Below are 21520 nucleotides of genomic sequence, written 5' to 3' on the forward strand. Positions count from 1 at the left end.
AATTTTTGTTTTAGAAATAATAATTTACACTTTTAATGAACTGAACAAAACACATTATTATAAGATTAGTTAGAGTTTTGATAATTTTTAAAAGTTGAAGTGGTAAAATTTTAAATTAATAAAAATATAATAATAATTTTTAGGAATTTAAAGAGTGGGAAAACAATTTTAACTCTTTGATAACGGCAAAATTAATGGCATCCCAAATAAAGAAAATAGAAGTTGCATGGAAATAGGGGTCTGTGTTTGTTTTTTTTCTAATATTCAAAAGTGAAAATTGACATTTATACCTTTTTTACCGGAGTGGTAGTGTGAAATAAAAGATCTTAATAAGAGATTTCATGGTAGTTCGAATAGTTAAACAAAAGGGGCCTCTTAAAATGTTTGTGTTCGGTTAATCATCTCTGTAATTTGTAACAAACCATAATAGAGATTAATTTTAATAATGACAAAATTAATGACATCCCAAATAAAAAATAAAGTAATTATAAGGATTTTTGATCATATGATGGATAATAATTGATATCATACTTATAGTGATTTTATATGTTTTTCTTTTACTAAATTTGAATTATCAGTTTTTAAACTAAATTGAATTTGATATAAGATTGTTCGGTTCAGTTTTACTCCAGGTTAGTTTGAATCAATGATTTTACTTATTTATTAAAAAAATAACATCGTTTTATCAATAAGTTATAAAATCAAACCATGAATTCAAACTATAAATTTTAATCATTAATTCAAACCTTAAATTCAAACTTAATTGAATTATGAATTTGAATAATCTATTTAAATCAAATTGAATTAAATCATATTATATTTAAGTTAAATTTGACTCAAAGATTGTTCAAACTCAATTTGATTTGTATCTACTAATAATTATATACTTAATTTAATTTTAAAAAATGTATCAATTTGTATCATTATTTTATTAATGCATATTATATTATATTAATTTTTAATATATTTTAAAAAATATATTATTTGTTATCTGCATTATATTATATGGTATGATATGTATGGTTCGATGCTAATATCTATATTTTCCATTATTAGTCAATGCGCTGCCTTCACGCCTCTAAATGGACCAGCTTTTCATTTTCACGTTTGGCCAAACAAGTGGAACACCCAACATTTGCTGAATTACCATATGCAAATTCAAAGTTTTAAAAATTTATATTCTCACCCATTATCCATTTCCAATTGTATATTGTTAAATAAAAAGACAAGAAATTCACTAAGTATAAATTTTTCTAGTCTATTATAGATCTTTTGAAAATTTTAAATGTTAATAAAAGATTTTTGGGGTTTTTTAAAAATATAAAAAAAGTAGGAAGAATTTTTGCAAATTTTAAAATATTATTACGGCTCTTGATAGTTTAAAAATAATAATTATATTTATAAAGAATTAAACAAACTATAATTTATTAAAATTTTGATATTTTTAAAAGTCTAAATAATATTTTTTTAATTTTATATTTATATTAAATATTAATATTAATTTTAAATCAAACAAAAATTTCTATTTGTTTTGAATTGTGATTAAACCAAGTGAGTAGAGTTAGGATTTGGTTCAATTGTCCATTCACTTCTGGTCTGTGAGACCTGTTAACATTTTTTTTTTTTCGATGGTTAGAGGCAATATTAAATCTGTATTATAAAATTAAGATTTTTATGATCGTTTATTTTAGTAAGTAAATTTTTTTAAAGTTTTATATACGTAATAAAAACTCGAATTTCTTTATAAAAATCTAATACTATACCAGTTAAAACGTAGTTTGAATGAGAAAATATCAAAATTAATTGTAATTTTTCAGTCAATTTGAAATAGAAATATTATTTAAAAAAGAAGAAAACAAAGAAGAAATTAAAGATATAAAATCTTATTCATTAGATAAAAGATCGGACGTAGGATCCAAAATCTTATTGAAGATGAAAAACATACAACAGTCAATTTTGTGGAGTAACATCGCAACACTCAATTGGCAGAAGTGGGCAAGGACACTGCACTTTATCCAGATGAGCAGAAGCAAACTGGTCTCTAACACCGTCAACAAAAGATGGCATGGCAGTCAAAACCATCACCATTATCATCACAAGCACAACCTTCACTGCAACTTCGAACATTTTCTCCATTTCTGTTCAGCTTTCTATGCAATGCTTCAACTGTCTGCAGAGTTCTGCTTCTTATATAGAAGAAAGACTGTCTCTTGAAATGCATTTTAAATGTGACAGATTATGTAACTGATTTTCTTTATTTGGGATGTCATTAATTTGGTCATTATCAAAATTTAATCTCTATTAATATAACTCCCTTGTATAGTCTGTGAAATTTATGTGTCTTCAACTTTTAATTGAAGGGTAAAACAGTAATTCTCTATAACAAGGGGCTTATGAACCATTTCATGGTGAGGGCATATGGGTCTTTTACTGTTCAAATATTTTCTCTTATGTTCTTTAATTTTTTTTGCATGTTATATATATGGTAATTCTCTCTATATATATATATATTATCTATGCATGCCCAGTGCTGATAAGAAGACGTTGAAACTAATTGAAATTTTTCACAAGAAATAACAATTTTCTATGAAAATCTTATTTAAAAAAAAAAAAAAAAACTGTAAGATTAAGATGAAATCTTATTTATTAGATAAACGGGTAGAATAAAATTGGACAGAGAATCCAAAATCTTATTAAACACGAAGCATACAAGAGTTAAATCTTAAAAACACTCGAGTATTTCTGGGCAACGACAGGTTGGGGGTCCTTGAGCCAAATGAGCAGAAGACGGCTCTTGTCTAGCACCCGCAACAGAGGATGGCAAGGGTTGGCAACGGGGAGGGGCGAGGAGGGGATCTCAATCACCGTTCCCATCCCCGTTCCCATAGGGGATGTCAATCTCCGTCCCCTCCCCGTAAAGAAAAATCCCTTTCCCGTCTCCGCGGGAAAAAATCTTCTTCCCGTATCTGCAAAAAAAATATATTCTTTTTATCTTGTAAATACAATATAAATATATTAAATAACAAAATTAAGCAAACTAAAAATTAATTTACTATTTCAAATATCATAAATATAATATATTAACTCATTTAATATACATAACAAAAACCTAAATAAATTTAAAAAACATAAATAATTTAAAACAATAAAAATATATTAGTATTTTAAATAAATATATTAATATAAAGGGACGAGGATAGGGGCGGGGAGGGGACACATGTATCCCCATCCCTGGCCCGTCCCCGATTACGAAGATTTTTTTTATTCCCGTCTCCGTCCCTTTTCTCGTTTCTATCGGGGAATCCCCTCTCCGTTAAGGTCAAGGCCCCTAAAGTCAGACCCAAATTGCCATCTCTAGATGGCATGGCAGCTAACACCATCACCATTATCATAACAAGCACTAGCTTCACTGCAGCTTTGAACATGTTCTCCATTTCTGTTTAGCTTTCTCTCAAGCCAAGATTCAGAGGAACGCTTTCCAATGGAGGAACTGTTTTCAGAGTCTTTCTTCTTATATGGAAAGAAAGACTTCTCTTAACATGCGTTTTAAATGTGACAAACATTGAATAGCACACAGACTTGTTTTCTTTATTTGGAAGGTCATTATTTTATTTTTTTGGTAAGTTAATATATATGGTAATTAATTTTGTCATTACCAAAATTAATCAATCATAGCCTATTCCATTCTGCAATTCCCTGTGGTGGTAGTAGGGTATAAAAGTCATTTTAACTTTCCAAAATTCAAAAATAAAATAAATATTTAAATTTGAATAGATTCAAACTTTTAAATATAAACGAAAATTCAACCAATATATAATTAAGTTCGTGGCAACTATCCAACCAATTTGTTACATTAAAATTCTTGAATATGACCCTCAAGATCAAATATAAAATACTAATCGAAGATTGACTAGTATTTTTTTGTTTTGATAATATATTTTGATTCATTAGAAAACATATTCTCAAAGGAGACAATCCAATGCAATCAATGCTCAGATTGATGAACTATTTAAAAATTCATGTCGATAAATAAAAGTCGAACCCGACATCGACCTGGTAAGGTACAATCCAATCTCTCTAACAATCTTACAATAATATTTAAAATAATTTTATTATAATTCATCAATAAATATATAATTTTAATTGTTTAAATGTAAAAAGGAATTTAGTTTGATACATCACATACTCTATATTGATGGATGAGATGCTGGGTTTAACTCCTAACAATTATAAGGCATCGTTAATGTCAACGTATTTGACCGGAGTCAAGCTGCACGCTGAGACAGTTTTAGTGTTTGGACGAAGGCTGAATCCGATCCACCTGCTCAAACAAAATTTGTACAAACTATTTTAATTTTGCTTAATGGATGGCGGTCCGACTGGTTAGATCGCCCCGTTAGTACCCAATCATATTAACTTTTTGTTTATTTGTTCTGATTATTAGTGTGCATGGAGATTAATGATGTCATAGTTTGCTCAGTCAGAACGAAGAACTTTGGTCTGGGTGTAGTAACAATTTATATGTCGAAATCTTATTAAAATAGAAGAAGAAACTGCCAACATAAAATCTTATTTATAAGATAAAATGGTAGAAAAAGATTGGACACAGAATCCAGAATCTTATTAAAGATGAGAAACATACAACAGTCAATTTTTATGAGCAAGGCAACACAAAGGTTTAGCTGGGCAAGGACAAGGCCATAAATCCACATGAGCAGAAGCAGACTGGTCTCTAACACCTTCAACAAAAGATGGCATGGCAGTCAAAACCATCACCATTATCATCACAAGCACAACCTTCACTGCAACTTTGAACATTTTCTCCATTTCTGTTCAGCTTTCTACGCAATGCTTCAACTGTCTGCAGAGTTGTGCTTCTTATATAGGAGAAAGACTATCTCTTGAAATGCATTTTAAATGTGACAGATATTGAATACGGCACAGACTTTTATGTAACTGATTTTCTTTATTTGGGATGTCATTAATTTGGTCATTATCAAAATTTAATCTCTATTAATATAACGCCCTTGTATAGTCTGTGAAATTTATGTGTCATCAACTTTTAATTGAAGGGTAAAATGGTAATTCTCTATATCAAGGGGCTTATGAATCATTTCATGGTGAGGGCATATGGGTCTTTCACTGTTCAAATATTTTAATAACCCTGAGTGTAAAAACCTAGGGTATTTCCGTCGATAGAATTTGAGAAAATTTCACCAATTTCATCGCTTTTCTTTCTGTTAGGGATTGCTGAATTTTGAGAAATCTTACTGATTTCTTCGGTTTCGAGCGAACTTACATGAGGAATCTTATTGTTTTTTAAAGTATTTCTTTACCTTGAAACTCATGAGTTATATTTTTTTGTATAGATAGAAAGGTTCTTATATTGTAAACCCTAAAATTTTACTATTCTATCATATTTGACTAAAAGATTTTTTTTGTGTTGGATGTCTAATTTCATTCAAGAAATCGAAACGAAGAAAATATTTTTTGAGCAATTTTCTCTTACGTTCTTTAATTTTTTTTTTGCATGTTATAATTACTCAAAAATGTTATCTCTCTCTCTCTCTCTCTCTCTCTCTATATATATATATATATGCATGCCCAGTTCTGATAAGAAGACGTTGAAACTAATTGTAATTTTTCACAAGAAATAACAATTTTCTATGAAAATCTTATTAAAAAAAAAAAAGAAAGATGAAATCTTATTTATTAGATAAACTGGCGGAATAAGATTGCACAGAGAATCCAAAATCTTAGTAAACATGAAGCATACAAGAGTTAAATCTTAACAACACTCAGGTGTATATGGGCAACTACAGGTTGGGGGTCCTTGAGCCAAATGAGCAGAAGACGGCTCTTGTCTAGCACCTGCAACAGAAGATGGCATGGCGGCTAACACCATCACCATTATCATCACAAGCACTAGCTTCACTGCAGCTTTGAACATGTTCTCCATTTCCGTTTAGCTTTCTCTCAAGCCAAGATTCACAGGAATGCTTTCCAATGGAGGAACTGTTTTCCAGAGTCTTTCTTCTTATATAGAAAGAAAGACTTCTCTTAACATGCGTTTTAAATGTGACAAACATTGAATAGCACACAGACTTGTTTTCTTTATTTGGAAGGTCATTATTTTATTTTTTTGGTAAGTTAATATATATGGTAATTAATTTTGTCATTACCAAAATTAATCAATCATAGCCTATTCCATTCTGCAATTCCCTGTGGTGTAGCAGGGTATAAAAGTCATTTTAACTTCCCAAAATTAAAAAATAAAATAAATATTTAAATTTGAGTTGATTCAGACTTTTAAATATAAACGAGAATTTAATCAATATATAATTAAGTTTGTGGCAACTATCCAACCAATTTGTTACATTAAGATTCTTGAATATGACCGTCAAGATCAAATATAAAATACTGATTGAAGATTGACTAGCATTTTTTAGTTTTGATAATATATTTTGATTCATTAGAAAGCATATTCCCAAAGAGAGACAATCCAATGCAATCAGTGGTACACAAACTTGTTTTCTTTATTTGGGAGGTCATTATTTGGTTTTTTTTATTTTTTTGTAAGTAAATATATATGGTCATTAATTTTGTCATTACCAAAGGTAATTTATCATAATCTATTCCATACTGCAATTACGTGTGAAGGTAGCAGGGTATAAAAGTCATTTTAACTTCCCAAAATTGAAAAAAGAATTAAATATGAAAAATTAAACATTTGAGTTTGAGTAAATTCAGACTTTTAAGTACAAAGTGAGGATTTAATATTTATTTTTTTTCAATTTTGGGAAGTTAAAATGACTTTTATACCCTGCTACCTTCACACGTAATTGCAGTATGGATAGATTATGATAGATTATTTTTGGTGATGACAAAATTAATGACCATATATATTTACTTCCCCCAAAAAAAAAATAATAATAACAAAATAATGACCTCCCAAATAAAGAAAACAAGTTTGTGTGCTATTCATTGTCTGTCACATTTAAAATGCATGACAAGAGGGGTCTTTGTTCTATATAAGAAGCAGAACTCTGCAAACAGTTGAAGCATCGCATAGAAAGCTGAACAGAAATGGAGAAAATGTTCGAAGTTGCAGTGAAGGTTGTGCTTGTGATGATAATGGTGATGGTTTTGACTGCCATGCCATCTTTTGTTGAAGGAGTTAGAGACCAGTTTGCTTCTGCTCATCTGGATAAAGTGCAGTGTCCTTGCCCTTATGCGCCAGTTGACTGTTGCAACGTTCCTCCACAAAATTGACTGTTGTATGTTTTTCATCTTCAATAAGATTTTGGATCCTACGTCCAATCTTTTATCTTATGAATAAGATTCTATATTTTTAATTTCTCCTTTGTTTCCTTCTTTTCAAAATGAGGGTAAAATTACGATTATCTCCAACGTTTTTTAATTCAAACTGCGTCTTGATCCAATCAAATCAAATCAAAGGTTTACTCCAAATCTTTTTCAGTCTTGTTAACATTAATAAATCTAATTGAATCGTAGCTTGACGCAGTTTGACAAAAACCCAAACCAGTCCTTAACCAGATCAAAGGTCTGATCCAAGCACATGGATTGTTATGTTAAGTCCCAACGATTATAAGAATTTTTATTATCCAAAAACCTTATTAAATATTGAGCGTCAAGCCCAACAGTAAAAAAAAAAAATTTATTATCCAAAAAACAAAGTAAATATTAAATCTTAGCAATTGTAAAAAGGTTTTCAACAACTATAGATATTGACATCAATAAGAGTGAATCATGGCTCAATATAATTTGCCATGTTCAACCGCAGTTCAAAGTAATCTAATAACAAATCTTTAAATCAAAATTGACCCGAATTAGCCTGGCCATTGGATTTGGCCGATCCGCCTGGAAACAAAAAGTGTAATATTTGTACATAACATTCTTTCAAAAGGAAAGCAATTATTAAAGCTATCTTTGGTTCAATAATATTTGTGATTTTTTCTGCAATTTGCCTTAATAATCTAGTCCTCTTAAACCATTCCGGAACCATCAAAACCAACCATGAAGATTAAGAGATGATAAGTTTATGCACTGAATATTAGCTGGTTTTAAGATTAAGAGATAACAAGTTTGCGCACTGAATATTAGCTAGTTAGCTCAATATATTGAAACGGTGAATGCGCTGATTGAAATTAGATTTAAATCTATAATACCTAATTCAAACTCAAACGCATTTAAGTTAATGTAAAGTGTTATCAGAATATTGTTGACAAGATAAACATTGTTGTCAATAGATAAACAGTAACATTAGAAGGGTAAATTGTACCCGAAAAGATAAATGATCCAAACTCAAGCTGAGCTAAAGTTCCCATTCGAGTTCAGCTCAAATCAACCCTTAATTAGAACTAATTAAAACAAAAGTGCTGTTGCCAAGCCAAGTTTATATCATGAAAGTGAGCTAGAAATCATTTTGCAGAGGGTAACAGAATAAAGCACTCGGCGGTATGCGCATAGACCAACAGATACTTCTGATAGAATAGATATTCACAGAATTGCTTTCAAGCTGTAACAATTCTTTCATATCTGTTACATCACAGCTTTCAAACCATACATAAACTTACATAATATATCAGCAGAAATATGCTTCAATACTACCAATTTATACAAATCCATGGATGCTCTGACAAGCACACAAATTTATTATATTATGCTATATTCATCAAAACACTAACTTTAAGACGACCCTAAGAAGGTATCAACCCTGGAATTAGTTGTCCTTGACAAGAACTTCATGCAAATGGGTTGCTTTACGCCTGCTAGAGCAAGAATTGAACTTGGCAAAGTCCATATTCCTTCCCCACAAATCAAACCAGAAGCCACTGCTGGTCCAAATTTATCTGCTTTGACCTTGTCTATCTTTGACCATACGAATAAAATCAAGCTTCCAACACACATGTCAATCGCAAAGTATGGTCCCAAGTAAAAAGGTATAGCCATAGCCATCGGAAGAGGAATGTACGACCCAATCTTTCCCAAGGTATCCCTCATCAGGTTTATCACTACAGCGCCTCCAAAGAATATATAACAAAGCAAGAGGCAATCCTTTGGCAGAGCTGAGAAACCTTCTACGCCCAATTTAGCCATGTTCCGGTATACAACAGCATAAGGAGCAGGATATTCACTTCCAGGAAGCCCAAGGTCATCAAATGCCTTGTAGAAAAGCCAAAAGACACAAGGACTAATGATACACCCCATTGCAGTGCCTATAATTTGGCTCACAAACATGGAACGAGGAGATGCTAGAGTCAAATAACCTGTCTTGAAATCTTGTGATAGATCAGAGGCAGTTGAAACATTGTTCATCATGACTCCACATGCTGCTAAGCCAGCAAGAACAGCACCGTGAGCAGAACCAGCCCATGCCCCGATTGTAAAGATTGCAAGCTTTCCATAGGTGGATGCAAGAGACCAATCTGTGAGTCCACACCCATATGCATTACAGAAAGCTAAGGCTGGTGCACAGATATAGATGACCAACACATAATACCATTTAAGCTCAGGAAAGATGTGTGGAAGAGAGAAAATAGAAACTACAGCAATTGTTACATATCCTGCAATCGCAAACCATGTTGGAATCTGATCTTTAAGGAATAGTTGGGTGCGTTTTTGGTCATCATAAGAGAGCTTAGAGATCACAGGAGAATCTTGGTCTGCTATAGGGAGATTGCTGGTCATCTCGCGATTACGCACTTGATGAAACAAGCCTGAAAGGGTTCGAGTGAGCACCTTGATGAAGTTGTACAGTCCATCACCTAGGATCATGGCTATGGCAATAAATACCTGATTTCAGGATACAAAGCAGGCATTAAAAAGTAGGAAAGCCTCAATATGGCATCAGTATAAAACACTTTTTCCAGATTATCTGAACATACCCTGTAACCTTGAATCCCATGTAGGCTAGTTTGGCCAAGACCTTTACTGTACCAATCACCCCCCCTATTTTCTATGAGAGGCCACATTAAACCCCAAGAAAGAATTCCACCAACCAAGACAGATATATTTATAAGGTAGGGGCAAATCATCCCAACTCCAACATATGTTGCTGAGAAGTCAAAGTAAAACCTGCACATTTTGAAGCTCACTCGACCTTAAACAAGATTTAATGGGTAGAAAAGGGGTGCTGATAAGTAAAGTTAATATGTTTCTTAGCAAAATTTTAAGTAACGTACGTACCTGTTTTTATATGCTTGGAGCCCAAATGTAGGGAAGTTAGCAAATCCACAACCATCTCCTGCAGCAAAGAACCATTGGAAGAAACCCCACAAGAAGCTGAAGGAGAAGAATTTGCCAAGTGTTCTCACTTGTTTCCTGTCCAAGAACATCACAGATTAAAATGTCTTAGTATTTATATGATCACAGATTAAAATGTCTTAGTATTTATATGATAGTACTATACTTTGCTAGCTTGGCTCCTTCAGTAGTGTGGAAGCTATTGATTAAATAAGCAGTTGCAGTACCACTTGGATATGTCAACTTAAAGTCTATGATCATAATCTGAAATCAAACATTCATCAAACCAATTAAGAACTGACAAAAGTATTGTCAAGATCATGTTAGAAAACAAATTTATTCAATCTTCTTTTTGATGTCATTCAAATGTCTTTGAAGATTTTACCTTTTGAAGAGGCACCACAGAGAAAAGACCACGAAAACTGACAATGAAGAGAAAGCCAATTATCCAGCTAAGTGAGGGATTTTTGAAACCATGGTTTGTGTCTTCAGATTGTTCAGCAATTCGCTCACTCATTCCAAAGAGGTAACTCCCGAAACCCCCTGTTTCTCCACAGAAGGCAAAAATTACAGAACTTTCAACACATTAATATGGCATATTTGTTAAATAAAACTTGCAGGTCGCTCACACACCATTTTAGATTTTCACAAATCAGTACAGAATCAAGTAGCAAATGTAAAAATAAAATAAAAAAAGCATAATGCAGAGTTGTCATACCAATAGAGATGTTTAAATGGGGAGAATTTTGGTGGAGCTATTTTCAAATAATTAAAGTGAAACTAAATTGTTTTCAGTTCCATTTTGGACCGAGAAATAGTTATGTACACAACGAAATTGTTTTCACGATTATCATCACAATAGTATGATATTTGAAAGTTACCTACAAATGCTTCCACACAATTCAAGAACTCAAAAAAAGAAAGTATTGTGATGCTGATGCACTCAAACAGTGGCTTGATTGCTTGAGTGGTTCCAATACTTGCCATCTTAGACTATTTTAAGTCCCCATTCAGACTGCTTGTCCAACTTATCTATAAGCTTTGAAACTCAGAAATTGACTTTGAAAAACCAGCATTAAAAAAAAAAAAAAAGCTAAAACTGTTATAAATGTTGTGACCTGAAGTCCCACATCGCTCCCGTGCAGTCTACTGAGCGTGTATATAGGCAGGGGCCAGAAGCCCTTAACTCAGTTGAGGCCTTTTCCCAAAGTGGAGAAACAAAACCGTGCGAGCCTGAAGCCCAAAGCGGACAATATCGACTGGGATGTTTATAATACGTTATCAGCACGATTCGCGATGGGGGGGTGTGTTGTGACCTGAAGTCCCACATCGCTCCCGTGCAGTCCACTGAGCGTGTATATAGGCAGGGGCCAGAAGCCCTTAACTCAGTTGAGGCATTTTCCCAAAGTGGAGAAACAAAACCGTGCGGGCCTGAAGCCCAAAGCGGACAATATCGACTGGGCTGTTTATAACAATAAAATTAATTTAGTAAATATGAAATATAAAGAAATGAAAGAGGATTGAAGGAAGAAAGTGAGGCAGAGTTAAGAAGAAAAGAAAAGAGAGCAAAGAAGAAGAGAGAAAGACTATGATAGAAGATTTCCGGATGCATAAATTACAAAGGATGAGGGGGTTTTTATAAGACATTTGGCGGCCCTCTTAGTCAACAAAATACACTCCTCCAAGCCAAAAGTTTCAAGGCATTTAATGCCTTCCCATTTTCTTTTGGCCAAGTCAAGTGCATGTGGTGGCCAAGTCAAATGCATGTGGTGGAAAAATCTACCATGTATAACACTCCCCTTTAGATTTTCACCACTTACAGATAATTATATTAATCTTGCTAAGGAAAAACCCAATGGGATAAAAACCAAAGCAAAGGAACATAATTATTAAATGTCCTGTAAGTTGGCGTTGGACGTACTTAAACTGCCTCATTAAAAACCTTACTAGGAAAACCCAGTGGGACAAAACCTAGTGAAGGAAAAAAGAGTATAGTGCACCTTTTGTCCAATATTTGATAAACTTCAAAATTTTGCCTGATGAATGCTCCCCCTGATAAACGCTCCCCCTCTTTATAATAGGATTAACTTGGTTGCTTGTTGAGCCGCCGCATACCGATGTTATACACTAACTTCTCAAATGTTGATGTCGGTAGTGTCTTAGTGAACAAATCTGCAAGATTCTTACTGGATCTGATTTGCTTGACATCAATCTTTTTACTCTGCTGGAGCTCATGAGTGTAAAAGAACTTTGGTGAGATATGTTTGGTTCTGTCTCCTTTGATGTACCCACCTCTAATTTGGGTTATACATGCTGCATTGTCTTCATATAATATGGAAGGAGTGTTTGTTGTAGAAGGAAGACTACATGCATTCTGAATATGATAGATGACAGACCGTAACCATATACATTCTCGGCTGGCTTCATGGAAAGCTAAATTTTCTGAATGATTTGAAGAAGTTGCAACCAAGGTCTGCTTGGTGGAGCGCCATGATATAGTTGTGTCATTATAAGTGAAAACATATCCTGTTTGTGAACGAGCCTTATGGGGGTTAGAAAGATAACCAGCATCTGCATATCCAATCAAACTAGGATTTTTAGGGGATTTGGCAGAATAGAATAATCTCAAATCTCTAGTCCCACATAGGTAACGGAGTATATGTTTGATTCCGTTCCAGTGACGACGGGTTGGTGCAGAGCTAAATCGGGCTAATAAATTGACTGCGAAGGATATATCCGGTTTCGTACATTGGGCCAAATATAATAAGGCTCCAATAGCATTAAAATATGGTACTTTAGGACCAAGTATCTTTTCATCTTCATCTTTAGGACGAAATGAGTCCTTTTTTAGATCAAGAGACCGAACAACCATTGGGGTGCTCAAAGGATAAGTTTTATCCATATTAAAGCGTTTTAATAATTTTTCAATATACGCTGATTGATGGATAAGTATTCCATTTGAATTGTGCTCGATCTGCAGGCCGAGACAATATTTTGTTTTTCCCAAATCCTTCATTTCAAATTCTTTTTTCAGATATTCAGCAGTTTTTTAGAGCTCTTCAGGAGTCCCAATTAAATTCATGTCATCAACATAAACTGCTACAATAGTAAATACCGATTCTGACCTTCTGATAAAGACATATGGGCATATAGAGTCATTCACATAACCCTTTTTTTTCAAATATTCACTGAGGCGATTGTATCACATACGTCCGGATTGTTTTAATTCGTACAATGATCGTTGTAATTTAATTGAGTACAAGCCTCTTGAATTGACACTTTTTGCTTCAGACAATTTGTATCCTTCAGAGAGTTTCATATAAATTTCAGCGTCTAAATTTTCATACAAATAAGCAGTAACTACGTCCATTAGACGCATATCCAGTCCTTCAGAGACTGTTAAACTAATTAAATATCTGAATGTGATAATATCTATCACAGGTGCATATGTTTCATTAAAGTCTATACCAGACCTTTGGGAAAAGCCTTAGGCTACAAGCCTGGCTTTATATCTAGCAATTTCATTTTTCTCATTTCTTTTTCTCACAAATACCTATTTATATCTTACGGGTTGTACGTCTTGAGGTGTTGGAACTACAGACCCAAACACTTGACGTTTTGCTAGGGAAGCTAATTCTGTTTGAATTGCTTCTTCCCATTTAGGCCAATCATGTCTTTGTTTGCACTCAGCCATAGTACGTGGTTCAAAATCATCATCATTTAGAATTTCAGTAGCTACTGCAAATGAGAATATGTCATCAATTATAAATGTTTCACTATTTCACATTTCTCGTGTATGAACATAATTTAAAGATATTTCAATATTCTCATTTTCCTGTTCTGCAGGATTTTGTACCACATCAGGGGTTTGTGCCACTTCAGGGGCTTATGCCACTTCAGGGACCATAACCTCTTCTGGAGGAATATTTGTTTGATTATTTGTCTTTCTTTTTCGAGGAACAGTGTCCTTTGATCCAACAGGTCTACCACGCTTCTGGCGTGAGATAGATGGATCAGTCACGACTCAAATGAACTGTTCAGTAGTCACATTGATTCTTGCTGGTGTATTAGCAGCTGGAACATGTGATCTTGTCACTTTTGTTGTATCAACAAATGCATCAGACATTTAGTTGGTAATAATTTGTAATTGCATTATCCTTTGCACTTCAGTTTCACTTTGGGATGTGCGAGGATCTAAATGAGACATGGTAGTTACATACCAAGTAAGTTCATGCCTAACTTCAGGAGACATTTTCTTTTCCCCTAAAGATGGGAAAGTTGTCTCATCAAAGTGAAAATCTGTAAATCGTGCAGTAAAAAGATCATATGTTAATAGTTTCAAATACCTGATAATGGATGGTGAATTATATCCAATATATATTCCCAAACAACGTTGGGGTCTCATTTTTGTGCGTTGAGGAGACGCGATAGAGACATATACAACACAACCAAATATTCTCAAATGAGATACATTAGGTTGGTAACCAAGAACCAATTGCATGAGAGAATATTGATGATAAGAAGAAGGTCGCAAGCGAATTAACGCTGCAACATGTAATATAACATGTCCCCACATAGAAGTAGGTAATTGACTTTTTAATAATAAAGTACGTGCAATTACCTGGAGTCGTTTGATAAGAGACTCAACTAATCCATTTTGTGTGTGGACATGTGGGACTGGATGTTCAACCTCAATCCCCATTGACATGCAATAATCATCAAATGTTTTGGATGTAAATTCACCAGCATTATCTAGTCGTATTGACTTGACTGAGTAATCTGCAAAATGTGCTTTTAATTTGATAATTTGTGCTAACAGTTTAGCAAATGCAACATTTCGAGTAGACAATAAACAAACATGAGACCATCGTGCAGATGTATCAATTAAGACCATAAAATAACGAAATGACCCACTTGGTGGGTGAATGGGTCTATATATATCCTCTTGAATCCTTTGCAAAAACGATGGGGATTCACCTCCAATTTTGGAGGAGGATGGTCTTATTACTAATTTGCCTTGAGAACAGGCGGTGCAGAATTATTCACTGGACAATAAAATTTTATGATTTTGTAATATATGTCCATGTGAATTTTCAATAATCCTATGCATCATTATAAATCTTGGGTGGCCTAAACGATCATGCCAAAGCATAAATGCTTTTGGATCAACGAACTTCTGGTTCAATATTGCGTAGATTTCAATTGCCTTTATGATTGTATAATACAATCCAGATGATAAAGCAGGCAACTTTTCTAGTATAAGCCTTCTTCCAGAGGCATTACTAGTTATACAGATGAATTCTGCACCATTTTCACTTATGGTTTCAAGATGGTAACCATTTTTTCTTATATCTTTAAAACTCGATAGATTTCTTCTGGATCTACTTGAATATAATGCATCATTGATGCTTAATTTGGTCCCATTGTTTAACATAATTATGGCTCTTCCGAAGCCTTTTATCAGATCAATTGATCCTGATATGGTAGTTACTTTAGCTTCAATTATTGCTAAAGATAAGAAAAATTTCTTTTCCTTAAGAATTGTGTGCGTTGTTGCACTATCCACCAAACATATATCTCCCACATCAGCTTTTGAAGTCAACGCTTCAATTTTGGAGTCCATTTCCTTTCATTTAAAAATTACGTTAGTTATAACGTACACAAAATATTGAAAGGAAGAGAACATGACAATAAAATACAAAATAATATGTATGACTCCAAAATAAATATATATGATGGATTTAATTATAAAAATTTTGGGCATTTTATACTCATAATAACTACTTCTGGTAGTTACGTTCACTTCAGGGAACGATGTATAACGAGAAAATATTAATTCAGAATTTTTTTCTGATATTGCTACTACAGGAGCAAAATATTTTCCACATTCAGAAAAAGATTCTAAATATTACAGAGTTATACTAAATATAGAGTCATTGTATTCATATTTCGACTTGCAATCCTTCAGGGATATGATGCCAAAAGATAATAGTCTTGTATTTGTCCTTCTGGGATATTTTATTTAGTTAGTTTTTCAAGGCTCACAAATTCTAGGTGGAGACTCATGCAAAAAGCCCATTTAATATTATCCATCTAATTTTAGGAACTTCAAGTTCAATTATTGTTATATTTACAAAACTTCTGGTTTTGTAACCAATATATATAAGTTAATATATGAAACTTCAGGTTCAAATATTATCTCATATTTACAAAATAGCTGATTTTGTAGGAGAAATATTGGGATTAATTTTGGAAGCTTCAGGTCCATATATTATCTCATGTATACAAAACTTCTGGTTTTGTAATTAGTTTTCAGAATATTATAATACGTATTCTGATTATGTTTTGGACTTCAAGTCCATATTTTTCACACTTTATGCAAACTTCAGGTTGTAAAGGTGACATTATTATTCTAAAATAAAGACTTTGATGAAACTTGGGACTTCTGGCCCATATATATGTATTCTCTTGATTTTACAAACTTCAAGTTGTAAATTATAAAATTCGGGACTTCGGGCCCATACATATGATTTTCTCACGATTTTACAAACTTCAGGTTGTAAATCGGATATAAATAAAAATAAAGATTCAAATAAATAAATATGCGAATAAATAAATATTCAAATAAATGGAATACAATAAAAATAAACATTTAAATAATATCAGGACTTCTGGTCCAGATTTTTGATTTTTGTAAGCTTCAGGTTACAAATAATATTTATGACTTCAGGTCATAAATTTATAATTTCGTAAACTTTGGGTTACGAATGATATTCAGAATTTCAGATCCAGATCATAATATTCAGGACTGCAGGTCCAGATTCATAATTTTGTGAACTTCAAGTTACAAATAAGATTTAGAACTTCGGGTCCAGATTTATGATATTTCAAACTTCAGGTCTAAATTCATAATTTTGTAAACTTCAGGTTACAAATAATATTCAGGACTTTAGATCCAGATTTACAATTTTGCAAAAACTTCGGATTGCAAATATTGTATGATTATAAATAAAAATTAAGCAGAAATATAACAGAAATTAAAAATCAACTGGGATATAAGTATTTATAATATTTAAGCAGCATAATAGCATAATAGAAAGATATAATATACCTGAATTGATCGTGCTGATAACGTGTTATAAAATTAATTTAGTAAATATGAAATATAAAGAAATGAAAGAGGATTGAAGGAAGAAAGTGACGCAGAGTTAAGAAGAAAAGAAAAGAGAGCAAATAAGAAGAGAGAAAGACTATGATAGAAGATTTCCGGATGCTTAAATTACAAAGGATGAGGGGGTTTTCATAAGACATTTGGCCGACCTCTTAGTCAACAAAATACACTCCTCCAAGCCAAAAGTTTCAAGGCATTTAATGCCTTCCCATTTTCTTTTGGCCAAGTCAAGTGCATGTGGTGGCCAAGTCAAATGCATGTGGTGGAAAAATCTTCCTTGTAAAACAAAAACTGACTTTTTGCCTTCAAAATTCCATTTTTTTGCAATAAATTTATACTCAATTGAGTCGTCTGCAACCAAATATTCTAGTAACATCAAAGTAACCTTTAATCATTTTTAAAAACATTTAAAAGTCGAAATACAAATAATTACAAGTTTTTCAAAAAAAGTTACTGTTCATACAAGATTCAAACATGGACTAAATTAGATCACAAAGAAGAAAGAAAGAGGGTGCAAATCAACGTTACCGCTGAAGGCTATGCCAGAAGAGGCCACAACACAGGTTTGAATGACTGTATTCTCCTGCCTGGTAAAGGGTTGTTTTAAAAGACTAAATTTTTCAAGAAATTTAGTCCAAGTCTTGACAAAAAAGAACCCCAGAAGGCCAGCAGAGACATTGAGAGAAGGAATAATGCCAGTAGTGAGATTCAACTTCATTACAATGAAGCTGAAAAGTATACTCAACACAAAGCTCACTACAAAGGCTCTCATTGTCAACTGTCCCCTCCAAGAAGGAATCGGCTTGTTCTCAAAAGCTTTCTCTACTGAAAACACCTCAGCTTCTCCTCCTTTTTCTCCCTCTCGCTGCTCCTTCTTCTCCTTCTTATCATAACCCTCTTCTGAGTTGAAAGCATTCTCAACTTCTGCTTCCTCCTCATCTCTCCTCCTGTGTTGATCCATTTTTGGCCTGAGAAAAAGAAACTCCTACGAATATTTGATAAGGAAATATTTGAAAATACAATAAAAATGAACCTTTTTCTGTAGGCAATAAAGAAGGTCGTTGGCCTTTATAACAAATTACAAGGTTAGAAAGCAATGTTATCACCGTTCTCACCTCAAGACCGTGAATCCAGTAGGAAAATTAAGGACATTTTTTAAGTCCTAAAAGTTTACATTTGTTACAATTCGCCCCTTAAAGTTTGATAATGATAGACTTAAAAGTAGTACAAAATTTAAAAATATTTATGGGAATATCATTAAAATAATAAAAAGGATTAGCCGTAGAGAGAAAGTGTAATAATAAATAAATATTTATAAAATTCTCCACCGTTTAAGATTTCTCGTATTTAAAAATATTTTATTATTAATAATAAAGAATTATCATTAAAATATATTATTTTATTTAAATATAAGACATAAATCAATTGATAAATTAAAAATTAAATTCAATTAGAAAATAATTTAATTTTATATTTAATCTTAATTAATTTAAATTTAAATATTTAGACTCGCTTAAACTTAGCTTAAACTTAACTTTTTTTACGAAAATTGATTTAATCTTTGACTTAAATTTAACTTATTCAATTTTGAATAATTTGAATTATTCAAAATTGAATCTAATTTTATATATATGTGTGTGTAAGAGAGAGAGAAAGAGAGAATTGTTTTTTTTAATAACTTATTATTGACCAAAAGAGTCTTCATTTTTATTTTAAATTAAGAAAAATAATTAATTAGATAGAGATAAGAGTGTGAACCAAACGGAAAGTTGACATGCAAGACTTGATTGGCGCCAGACTGGCAACCGGTCTTTTAATGGGACTTGATTGATACTTTTCTATTTTGATGGACGTCTCTTTGGTTGACTACTAAATACCATGCATTTTTCCACAATTAATCAACGAAATTGCTTTCACACCTCTAAATTTTCATGTTTGGCCAAAACATTCCCATCATTAGTTTAAAAAATCTAGGCTTTCACCTATCATCCCCGTATGTTTGTAAATTTCATCAAGTAAGAGAATAAAAAAATTATTAAACTTTTTTTTTTCCTCTATTTTTCTTTTCAAAACAAGATATGTTTGTGGGTGGATTGTAATTTTCAAAAATATTATATTATTAATAAAAGTTTTAGGGATTTTTAAATATAAAAGAAATTCGGGGTGTTTTAAAATTTTTAAAATTTTAATATACACCTTAATAGTTTTAAAAATGATAAATTACTCTTTTAACGAACTGAACAAAACATAATATTATAAGATTAGTTAGAGTTTTAATAATTTTTAAGAGTTTAAGTGGTAAATTTAATTTAATAAAAATATAATGATAATTTTTAGAAATTTAAAGAGTGGGAAAACAATTTTGAGTCTTTGATAACGGCAAAATTAATGGCATCCCAAATAAAGAAAATAGAAGTTGCATGGAAATAGAGGTCTGTGTTTTTTTTTTTCTAATATTCAAAAGTGAACATTGACTTTTACCGGAGTGGTAGTGTGAAATAAAAGGTCTTAAAAGAGATTTCATGGTAGTTCGAATAGTTAAACAAAAGGGATCTTTTAAAATGTTTGTGTTCGGTTAATATAATCATTCTCTTGTATAAAAAAATTTAGACTGATGTTTTTTAAAAATAAGTAATATATATTGACAATTTTGATCATCTCTGTAATTTGTAATAAACCATAATAGAGATTAATTTTAATAATGACAAAATTAATGACATCCCAGATAAAAAATATAAAGTAATTATAAGGATTCTTGATCATATAATGGATAGTAATTGCATACCTAATTTAATTTTAAAAAATATACCAATTTGTATAATTATTTTTATTAATACATATTTTATTATATTAATTTTTAATATATTTTAAAATATATATTATTTTTTGTCTGTATTATATGATATGTGTGGTCGTAATGACTATATTTTCCACCATTAGTTAATGCACTGCCTTCACGCCTCTAAATGGATCAGCTTTTCATTTCCATGTTTCCCAAACCACCCCAACATTTTCTGAAATGTCAATATGCAGATTTAAAGTTTTAAAAATTTATATTTTCACCCATTATCCATTTCTAATAGTATATTGTTAAATAAAAAGACAAGAAATTCACTAAGTATAAATTTTTCTAGTCTATTACAGATCTTTTGAAATTTTTAAGATGTCAATAAAAGATTTTTGGGGTTTTTTAAAAATATAAAAAAAGTAGGAAGTATTTTTGAAAATTTTAAAATTTTAATGTCTCTTGATAGTTTAAATTATATTTATAAAGAATTAAACAAACTATAATTTATTAAAATTTTGATATTTTTAAAAGTCTAAATAATAATTTTTTTTAATTTTATCTTTATATTAAATATTAATATCAATTTTAAATCAAACAAAAATTCCTAATTGTTTTGAATTGTGATTAAACCAAGTGAGTAGACTTAGGATATGGCCCAATTGTCCGTTCACTTCTGGTCTGTGAGACCTGTTAACATTTATTTTAAGGTTTTATATAGGTAATAAAAACTCGAATTTCTTTATAAAAAATCTAATACTATATCAGTTAAAACGTAATTTGGATGAGAAAACATTAAAACTAATTGTAATTTTTCACTCATTTTGAAATAGAAATATTATTTAAAAAAGAAGAAAACAAAGAAGAAATTAAAGATATAAAATCTTATTCATAAGATAAAAGATTGGACGTAGGATCCAAATCTTATTGAAGATGAAAAACATGCAACAGTCAATTTTGTGGAGGAACATCGCAACACTCAATTGGCAGTAGTGGGCAAGGGCACTGCACTTTATCCAGATGAGCAGAAGCAAACTGGTCTCTAACACCGTCAACAAAAGATGGCATGGCAGTCAAAACCATCACCATTATCATCACAAGCACAACCTTTCACTGCAACTTCGAACATTTTCTCCATTTCTGTTCAGCTTTCTATGCAATGCTTCAACTGTCTGCAGAGTTCTGCTTCTTATATAGAAGAAAGACTATCTCTTGAAATGCATTTTAAATGTGACAGATTATGTAACTGATTTTCTTTATTTGGGATGTCATTAATTTGGTCATTATCAAAATTTAAT

The 21520-nt window shown here is 31.8% G+C and overlaps 1 protein-coding gene and 1 long non-coding RNA gene across 2 annotated transcripts; both read right to left on the reverse strand.

Annotated features, from left to right (window-relative positions):
• Window positions 1–8481: 8481 nt before the first annotated feature.
• On the reverse strand, window positions 8482–18493 carry LOC123195887 (probable metal-nicotianamine transporter YSL7). Its single transcript, XM_044609752.1, has 6 exons — window positions 17966–18493; window positions 10652–10809; window positions 10433–10530; window positions 10210–10344; window positions 9909–10098; window positions 8482–9816 (listed from the first exon to the last, which is right to left on the reverse strand). Exons 1-6 carry the CDS (start codon window positions 18396–18398, stop codon window positions 8710–8712), a joined length of 2121 nt encoding a protein of 706 aa, XP_044465687.1. The 5' UTR covers window positions 18399–18493; the 3' UTR covers window positions 8482–8709.
• LOC123195888 lies at window positions 10817–17959 on the reverse strand. Its single transcript, XR_006497539.1, has 3 exons — window positions 17724–17959; window positions 13763–13766; window positions 10817–11359 (listed from the first exon to the last, which is right to left on the reverse strand). It is a non-coding gene; the product is annotated as an uncharacterized LOC123195888 (long non-coding RNA).
• Window positions 18494–21520: the final 3027 nt, after the last annotated feature.

This window comes from Mangifera indica, chromosome 14 (assembly GCF_011075055.1).
Source record: "Mangifera indica cultivar Alphonso chromosome 14, CATAS_Mindica_2.1, whole genome shotgun sequence".
Classification (NCBI taxonomy): Eukaryota; Viridiplantae; Streptophyta; class Magnoliopsida; order Sapindales; family Anacardiaceae; genus Mangifera; species Mangifera indica.